The 10,349-nt window shown below is 42.1% G+C and overlaps 1 protein-coding gene across 1 annotated transcript; it reads right to left on the bottom strand.

Annotated features, from left to right (window-relative positions):
* Positions 1-3,602: 3,602 nt before the first annotated feature.
* Positions 3,603-4,578, bottom strand: LOC130210468 (uncharacterized membrane protein C3orf80 homolog). Its single transcript, XM_056440808.1, has one exon. It carries the CDS (start codon positions 4,353-4,355, stop codon positions 3,711-3,713), a length of 645 nt encoding a protein of 214 aa, XP_056296783.1. The 5' UTR covers positions 4,356-4,578; the 3' UTR covers positions 3,603-3,710.
* Positions 4,579-10,349: the final 5,771 nt, after the last annotated feature.

The following is a 10,349-nucleotide window of genomic DNA, read 5'->3' as shown; positions in this document are numbered from 1 at the left end:
TCCAGAAGTTTCCTTTTTTTCTCCTTACTCTCTATATCCCTGTATTCATATAAGTGGTGATGTTTCACGGGTTTTATACAAAGATCAAAGAGCAGCTTTGACATGTTTATTCAGCTTTGCATTTTACACCAGAGGTATTTCTGGGTGCATGCGTGTTATAGAGTCCAATATGTGCTCCTCTTTGAGTTATTCTTGCATTTCCTTTTCTGCTGAGGTGTGAAACCGAACGCTTGCCATGCAGCTCCACCCCCTGGATGGCGGAGGGCCAGTACATCAGCGGACCATTATAGCCTATCCATCTCGTTGAGTTACCCAGGTGGGACGAATGAGGGGGAAGATCTGTCTCAGGGCTCTCCAAAAAAAAAAAGACTGCCCAACTATATCAAGATGATGTGGACAGAAACTTCTAATTGATCGTCACAATCCCTGAAACTGAGTGGCCACAGATGAAACATCAGATTAAATGGTCGACGTTTTTAGCCGCTTCTTGCCTAAATCTCTCTCTGACTCTTATTTTACTTCCTGCATCTACTTGCTTTTCAGCCTACTTACTGAAAAATCATTGGCTAGAGTTGACCAAACACCAATAATCTATGCAAAGACTCATCAGCGAGGAGTCGGGTTTCACATGCATTACTTGCTCATGACGTCTTCATCGCTCATTCAATATACATAGCAGACTCAGATTTTACATATTGTTCATGAAAAGAATCTGAATCTACTGAACCGGTGTTGTGTATTCTACACACTTTCCCCGACACTTTTGTTTCTCAGAATAAACAGGCTTATATTTAATATTTTCTACTACTTTGCGCCAAATATATACCGTGCTTTGATTTCACCACAGAGCTTAATATCCAATGACTTGCAAGTTCTCATATTTGATTGACGACCAAACAATGTAGCTGCCCTAAAAATACACTTCCCGGATATAATTTAGAATTTATGAGAAGGATAGTGCTTATTGATTTGACCTTTTCGAGTTGATCCATTCTTTGGTCCAGTGAGTCATAAAATAACTGCATCATTGACGCACATTCTGATGTCGTGTGTGTAGTGTGTATCTGTCTTTGTGTCTCTGTATATGTTTGTGCACAAATACGCTATGTTTGGATTTGGAATGTGGATTTTCAGGAAAGGAGACGCCACAGTATCACTAATCACTGTCCTCTCCCCTGCCAGGGATGCTATACATGATTAATGTTTCATGCTGGGGGACTGTTGGTTATGCCCTATACCCCCAAAACCTCTGTTACAACTTAGATATTTGAGCTTGTTTACAATGAACTGCAAGGTCAAAGTGGAGCCCAGCATTCACACCTCGTATGGTTTGAGTGCTATATATATATATATACAGGACTGTCTCAGAAAATTAGAATATTGTGATAAAGTTCTTTATTTTCTGTAATGCAATTAAAAAAACAAAAATGTCATGCATTCTGGATTCATTACAAATCAACTGAAATATTGCAAGCCTTTTATTCTTTTAATATTTAATAATTTTTTAATTGCATTACAGAAAATAAAGAACTTTATCACAATATTCTAATTTTCTGAGACAGTCCTGTATATATATATAGGTCTTCTTGCATCGTAGGGTCACATAGTCAACCTCATCTACCCATCAGTGGGTTTTGAGCATGCATTCAATGCTTTTAAGAGCAAACTTGAGCCAACCACAAGTGCCCCTGTGGAAAGGAAAGCCATCAGTGTTCACTGTTGGCTCCACCATCATGGTCTGGCACTATTGGATTACACAAGCCACCACAATCACACTCAGACCTTCAGTGTCGGGAGCATTCGAGGAGCTCAAAGTCTCCAATTGTAAAGTCTACGTTTGCAGATACGGATGTTTTAACAACAACATCTTCCATATGTTTTAGCTAAACTTGCACAAAATTTAAGTTACTTATTGTGGTGAATAACGGTCCTTTGATCCAATGTACTAATGATATTTATTGTTCTTCCTGATAGCAGATTACTTTACTAAGGTGAAGGTCACCGGGTGCTTTACACCTGGTGAGGCACAAGTAGAGAACCATTAAGGACATGATAGCTAAATAAAGCTGGACATTTTTTATACAAACACTTTCTCATGCAGGACAGGTAAATAATAATAATCATTATTATTATTATTTTTTTAAATAATCGCAAATGGCAAATATTTGGTTCAATCAGTGAAATTAAGAATTGATTGATTCTCGTCATTCACGCCTTTTTCAAGCCTCTTTTTTTTAACACTTCTTCCAGCCTCGTAATGTGGATTTTTGCAGGTTTTTGCGAGCCCGTTGTTAAACTACATATAATTATGAGCATTAGAAAATATAATCTTGGGCTCTGGGAACCAATGGAGAACATGTTTGACTGTGATGATGATTGTCATGTTATTCGATTCCTAAATTGTTGTTGTAATTGACCTTTCTTCTCTGTTCGCGTGTTACTAATGATGTGCTAACATTGCTTTAAGTCTGTTCTGGAGAGAGGATACGGCAAGCGTGACTGTTTACCACACACCCAATTAATGTCAAAGTAAAGTGACAATAACAAATGTGCTTTTTGTTGAATATTGTCACATAATGAGACGGTTCAAAGCAAATGCAACTTTAGTGTAAAACCATGGCAAATAGGCCATTATAGGCATGTGGTGTGTGTTGTCAGCTTGGTTTTCTATTTCCAACAGCAACACTTTAAATTAAATTAACAGGGCGCGGTTACATACATAAGGTAAACATACAAGTAGACTTTTAGGTTTTAAAAGACCACTTTCAATAACAAATAAATAACTGCCGTTGTCCCTCCCTTGTTTCCTGTGGCATGTCCCTTTGTCTTTGCTGCTTTCAGCTTGCAGCAGCAGTTGTGATGTTGCCTGACATGTTATCAAATCACAACTTTGTATCTTGGCAGTTTAAGCCGTATACGCCAGCTGTAAAATCTACCTTTTGCTTTTATGAATACAGAACCAGGGAGTCACTGATACATGCAGCTTCGGGCAGCAAGGCTCCCATCCCAGCATTTAAAAAAAATAGCATTTCTCTTCTGTGGCTACAGCTTTTGCAGTCAGCATATCAGCCATGGCTCATGCCACTGATAAAATGCTCATCTGTCAGCCCCCACTGATGTGTTTATGTGCATGCGTGTGAGTCACTTTGGAAAAGTACTGCGTTCATACTGATAAGACCTCAAATGAACTGGCCTAAAAGCTGGCTGATAAACCCAAATGTGTGCTGCAGAAAGTATTCCAAGTGATATTCATCCCTTCTCTCCCTCAGACCACATTGCAGGTTATATATATATTGCTTTTGGATGCAAATGCAATTGGGAATATATAAAAGAAAAGCAGGTCTTTCAGGTCCAGCAGAATACTTGGCATTGGGACTAAGAAAGGACGAGCATTTGACAGAAGGAAAACTGTCTCACGGTGCCACTTTAAATTGAGGCGCTTCAGTGAAACTTAATGCGATTGTACCGGAGCCAAATGAGCTGTCCTTATCACAAAGAGCGCCAATTCCAGCCGCCTTCATAATCTCCTTTACTTAACCCAAGCGGGCATTTGCATACAAAAAGCGAGTAATCCTCTATAATCTTACAAAACACGTGCATTTTCTCAGCCTCCTCCTTTTATTCTTAACATTCAGGATTACAATTGCACTTCAGTGTATCTCTGCAAGACAATGACCCTGATTCTATTAAAATAAGAATGCCTCATTGTCTCAGACCGAGTTCCGACATGTCCTCGGGCTGCGCTGCGGTCCCGACCCCTCCAGGACATCCCGCCTCTGGTCCCCGGCTCTCGGTCCGGCCGCTCGCCCCCTGCCCTCACCTCCCCTCTCGCTTCCCGACAGCAAGTTGTCATCGGACCGGTCTCTGTGCATCTCCTGCATGCTCTCCTCATACGTGGGCAAATTTTTGACCTCATCGTATGCTGGCAGGTTCGGAGAGGCGAAGTCCCCGAGGCTGTATTCGGGGTACCGGTCCAGTAGGGAGTCCTGGGACACCGACGGGTGCCCCCCGTGAAAGAGGGAGGGCTCCTCGCTGCGGTCATTGGCTGGGTGGCGGCGGGGCCGCGGGCAGATGATCCGCTGAATGAAGTAGCCCATGGCGAAAAGCAGCAACAGGATCAGGATGCCCGACAGCTTCCGCGTGAACCAGCCGACGTTGTCGAAGAAGATGTGGATGGGGAGCTTGCAGCAGTGCACCGCGGAGCTGCCGTTCCCAGTGACGATGGGCGGGCAGCACTGGTGGCCATCGCCGCACTGGACCTCCCCGCAATTCCGAAGGGCTTGACACGCGGAGAACAGACAAGCAGACAAAAAGGTGCCGGTTGTCCTGCCGCCGCCCGGCACACGGGACATCATCTCTGGGTCTCCCCGGGGTGGAGAGTGCGTAATCGCGTCGCTCGTGCGTGCGCGCGTGCGGTGTCGCGCGGGTAAGAGTCCGTTCAGGTGTTACAGGTCCGCCTTTATTTCCAGCTGTGCACTAATCATCTCGAGCCGCCGGCTCATCGTCTCGCAGCCACTGCAGCGCGCAGCGGGACAGCAGGTGGGCCCCCTCGCTGAGGATGACCGCGCTGCTGTCGCGTGGGCAACAGGAGGGACGAGAAGGGATAGTTATGAGGAATCATGAGCAATCTGTCATCGCTATTACGGGGAGACACTATCGTCATCAGCCCAGAAGTCCTTATATCAGTGCATCAGATAAGGTCCCCATCATTTGACGTGGTCACGTTCAACCTTACCGGAACTGTGTCTCCTCTAGAGACTCGCGACCCCCCAAATATTTCTTATTAATAACCATCTTTCTTTAAATGCAATATTTGCTGTATAGTCCCCATTCTGCCGTGCACAATACATCCTTTACACAAGTAAAAGCCACAATACTGCAATATAGAAACAATGTTTTACAAGCAAAGACCCTACACGTCCTAACAATGTATTTATATGTCAAAGTATAAGCACATTTTACGTAAAGTTTAAAAAGTCAAAGTACTCATAATGCAGGAAAAACATTCCAGAGAAAGAGTTACTTTTTTAAATATTTAATTTGGATGTTACCCTCTTTTCTAATGTGTACAGTAGCATGTTCCATGCAGTTGGTGGAGGTTGAGCTATAAACTGAACTATATATTTACTGCTGGAAATTCACTTTGGTCACTGCCTTGTGTATATATTTTGTTTCCTCTGTATATTTAGTATTTTAGTATTAGTATTTAGTATTGTTATTGTGTTTTTTTTAAATCAATGCTCTAATGTGCACCCGTTGCTGTGATCCTGAGATGTCTTCACTGTGGGACTAATAAAGGATTATCTTATCTTATCTTATCTTACTTTGTGGTAGTTAAATCTGTAACACCTCATCTTGGAATAATTTTCCATCTCATTCTTTGAACAAGTCTAATAATTTGTACACACAATCTACTCAAGGATCCACTTTATGATCCATAGCCCCCAAAAGACTGAACCTTTTTTTTTGTACTTGCTTTTCTGAATCCTATTGGACACAGTGCAGATGTAACCAGTGAGGGGGGCGGCCCCTGATACGGCGCCAACACATCCCTCTCATAAAAAATGGATACATCTTGCAGTGTTTCTTGTAATGGTCTCCCATTAGAAGAGTGTCTGGATTCACATTAGTCCAGAATCACCCCAGAGGACCATGTGTCTTCAGTATTAAAGAACGGAACCATAAAACTAAATCTCCGGTTCAAACGTCCAATGTGTTAATTTACACTAAAGATGTCTCTTTGGATAACATCCACTGATGACTCAGCTGTATGGAAACAGTGACTATGTGAATACCTTTCTACGGTGTTAGATGGAGCGGCCAAGGTCACGTTCAAAGCCGTATGTCCTTATTGGATATAAATATGATTTATGATATAAAGGAGAAATAAAGCTTAAGATATATCTCAGTGATGAGCTATGGCTTCGACAGTCTGTTGTCAAGTCCTCATGGTGTAAACCGTGTGGGGGACCCTGTTACATTACAGGAACATTTCACCCCTTCTGTCTCCATGTTACTCTTTGTCAGTAATAGTCGGTCTGTATTCTTCTCTTTCCTTAACGAGGCCTAATGCACAATACACCAAATCTAATTACTGGAGCATTATGACGTGAACTTCAGTAGAAGGCTAACATCATGCAACCTAATGTATACAGCATCGTATTTCTTTCTGTAATCTGCCTCGATTAGGGAAACATGATCTGAGGGCACTTTTCTAACCAAATAAACAAATAGACAATCGATAGCCTGTAGACAGCGGCTCGGAGAGAAACCCTTTCCCCTTCCTTTTATTTATTATAAGGGCTTTCTGCTGAGCAATAGCGAGATCTTATTGCATGGAACAACTGCTATTTCTGTTCACAGCTTTGACTCTTTAGTTCCTGGAAAGTGGAAAGATATACTTCACAGTAGAGAATGAAAACGTTTGACCATTTGACATTTGAAATCACATCCAAATCTAACCATGTACGCAATTAAGTTAATATAATAACATCACAAAGAACTGCAGGAAAATTAAAGTTTATGGCATTCAGTCATTTAAAGTTTTTTTTCTCTAATCACAAGGATTCAATGACAATATATACAAATATACTCCCATGATTTTACTCTCTTATTTGTCTTCTCTTTCTGACTATTTCTCCTCTTAAAATCTATTTCTTACCCACCACACCCTGCCCCTTTCCCCCCACTGCAACCCTCCACAAAGTGCTGTTCTTGTGCCATTAAGATTGATTGAATAAATTCTCATTTTATCCCCCGCCCCCCTTTTTCTGTTCTCCTTCCATCTCGGAGCAGCTTTCAGCAAACGCATCACGCTGATTGGAGACCAACTATATATGTTTCACGATATTCTGTCTTTCTCTCAATGTGCATCGCAGAAGTACTCTTGAGACCTGTGAATGCTCGATGCAGACGGAGGCGGAGACCTGGACGCTGGTAGACCGATGGAGACGATCGAGAGGATTGAGATGAAACACATCTGTTAACAGCAGCAACACAAAGGGCACCGTTGCTTCTGTTTGCACTAACAAACAAAATAATTTGAAGTAGCAAACTCTTGCATGACGAATAAATTCCCACACTGATACATGGGCTGTGTGCTTCCATTAAACTGGTACAAAGATCTCCTGTGTCGTGCTTAATAATTCAGTTGTATAGATTCCATTAGCCCTGTGCATTGATGAATGGCAGCGTTCATTTCCATGGGTCAGAGACGTCCAACTGTCATTGTCGCGGTTATCGGCATTGGCATTAAACATTAAACAAAGAGAGCCTTGTCAAGCTCGGTGCTGGGTCACAACCTCAGGGTTAATGCCCTCAGACCAACGGCCGCCTCTGTAGCTTGGGACTACAGATGAAAAATAGCCTCTTGGCTAACTGGCACATTTACTGCAATGTTTTTATCAATGTGCATTGTCCCTTATTAAATAAACCATTAAAAAAAATAAAAAATATATATTTAAAGAAGCAATCTGACATGTTCATGATGGGATACAGTGTAGTGTCACACATACATCTGCTCTGCTGTGAAAGCACATGTCAGCATAGTTACGTCTGAATTGGCCGACTAATGCACAGGTATTGCTTGTTCAATGTGAGTGTTTGTGTAAATACTCCATCTGTTCAGTTCCAAGCCCAGAATCACAGGCTCCTTGTGTGGGGGTCCTCAGTGCCTGGGTCGTCCAATCAGCTTGAACGCTAATAAAATGCAGGGCCTGCAGTCCGTGTAGATTATGTCAAAGTCCCACACCACAACTATTTCACACCCACGTACTTCCTCTAATCTTATCGCTCTGCTGGCTCTGAGGTTTCCAAGGGTACAAGATTGTGTGTTTGGTGAGAGTATGGGGAAAGTATATTTATGTTGTTGTGTCAATGTCTTTGTAAAGTTGTTTCACTTTTTTTGGCAACACGGGGCGACATGCATGAGAGAGGGCACATGGAAGTGAGAAGGGAGGACATGTGATGTCACGGGACAGACTTCATTTAAAACCCGGCGTGGTGTAAACTCTGTGCTTGGCCTCAGAACTCAACGGAGCAAGCGTGGATGTGTTCACATCGAGCAAATATGTTCAGAAGAAAGTGTTCGTCTCTTACCTTTATGCGGCTTGTTCTTCAGAGGAATCCAAATCCTGACTTCCTTTGAGAAGAAAACCTGCTCCAAGAGGCCACAAATCCTGAACAGAAGAGAGAGAGACGGGTAAAATCCCCTTTCTGTCTCAGGGGAATCGCTCTCGTGCTCTTAAAAATGCTGATGCATTGGGAGATTTGCGCTGAGTCGGTCTTTTTGACTTTATTGTGAATATCTAGATAATATATAACACGTAATAATATATGAGCATATATGCTGCTCTCCTTTGGACAGGTTTGATGGATGAGAGCACTAAGTGACTTGACTCAGCATTGACGCTTTCTGTTCAAATGGTAACTTCATGTTGCCAGGAAAGACGTATATAGACGTACTGTTTATCAACCCCGGTCTCTTTACCTTCTGGGAATGCTGCCACTTCACGCCGCCACAGACATCGCCGAGCCAAGATCGTAATCTTTTAGTCTCTGTGTAAGAAATTGTTTGGTAACTATTAAGGGAAGAGGCTTTACTTTTCATAAGGAGGGGAGCTGTTTTTCTGTTGTGTTAATCGTTGCCGTATCATGTTGCTGACTGCACACGGTAAAGATTCACAATGTGTGGACACAATTACAGTGACTGTTTCTTTTGTCTCTCGCCTCTTTTGATTTCAGACAATTCTAATGTACACACACTAAAAAAAAAACGTACAGCTTTAAAGTGGAAAATCATCATCAGAGAGGTGAGTGTGAAGCATTCGGGGGAACACACAGCTTTTCCTTGACTGCTATAAGTCTCCAACTAACCCCCAAGAAAAATGTCAACCTTATTTTCCCCTCTCAGATAAGCCGTCGACCGACACACAGCTGCTGATGACTCAGTTACTGAGGGCAGCACTCAAACCAGAAAGACACCTGGAGGTTAAATATAGGATAAAGTTTTCCCATTCCCACATGTTTTGAGTGTAGGCGGAGGGCAGGGGATTTTTTGACCCCCTGCCTCCGCACTACTGTGCTGAGTCACTCTGAAAAGAGGGGCCGGGGGGGCGTCTGCGTCTCAGAGGCAAAGTAGAATATGGCCTCCAGTCGCTTCCCTCACATTAAACTCCCACATTACATCCCAGGACCCTCTGAAATATGAACCAAACAAAGAAATAAAAAGAGAAAGAGGCCATAACAAAACATACAATGTACAGACACGCTGTGTGTAATAATATAGAGCAATAAGTGGAGTGTTTGTGGAAGAGATGGTTGGGTGTAAACTAATGTGAGATAAGAAAGACACAGGGGTAGTCAACTCAGAAACTCACATCCAGGTTCCTCAGAGACCATGCAGTCACTGCGTTCATCTTTTATTCCCCTTATTGCCTAAACTAATGTCTCCATTTCTCCGTTTCTTCCCTCCATCCAGTTATTTTTATGTCCAGAGACAGGAAATCTGTTAACATGTGAAAATGCACAATCATTAAAGCCAATCCCCTCTGGTGAAAGGGGGAACAATAAAATGAGTTTCTGGACGGTAAGACTGTATAGTAGGTGTTACACACATACAACATCAAGGACAGATGTTCCTAACATCTAATAAAATACACAATTCACACATGATACAGATGTTTTCCACACAGAACAAACATCCCAATCTTTGCACATAAGCGATCTAACCGCTATATTGTACGGTTTCACTTCTTCACCTCAATGTTCCGTAGGTCCGTTGTTAGAAACTGATGTGCAGAGAAAGGTTTCTCTAACCCACAAACCTTTTCTTTAAAATAAATGCCAGGGATCAAGTCAAGGTCAAATATTGCATGTCAAAGACTAGAAAATGATTACACTCAATATACAATGCAATTAGAAAATAAATGTGCCGCTTGGATTTCAATGTTTAACTCTATAAGTGTGATTCAAAGAAGCAGTGGGACAAGTAGATAGAGACAGAATGTGATACTTTCAAACAATGTTTTAAAATATTGTTTGATTGACTTGGAGGCTTTTTAGGTGAATATTGAGCAGTCAAACGTTGTCTTTAGCCGCGTTAGCTGGATGGGGCTCAAGCGATGTCAATGTTAGTTGGTCCGTCATTCCACCACTTTATATTCAACTGTCACAGATTGTCATGAAATGTTGTCCAGACACTTGTGATTCCGAGAGGATGAATCCGACTGGCTTTAATTAGATAAAATAAGATAATCCTTTATTAGTCCCACATGTGAGGAAATGTCAGGATCACAGCAGCGGGTGCATATTGGAGCATTAATAAAAGATCAAAATAAAACACAAAACAC

Source organism: Pseudoliparis swirei, chromosome 20 (genome assembly GCF_029220125.1).
Source record: "Pseudoliparis swirei isolate HS2019 ecotype Mariana Trench chromosome 20, NWPU_hadal_v1, whole genome shotgun sequence".
In the NCBI taxonomy this organism is placed as follows: domain Eukaryota; kingdom Metazoa; phylum Chordata; class Actinopteri; order Perciformes; family Liparidae; genus Pseudoliparis; species Pseudoliparis swirei.
This window is presented reverse-complemented; position numbering and strand designations above follow the sequence as displayed.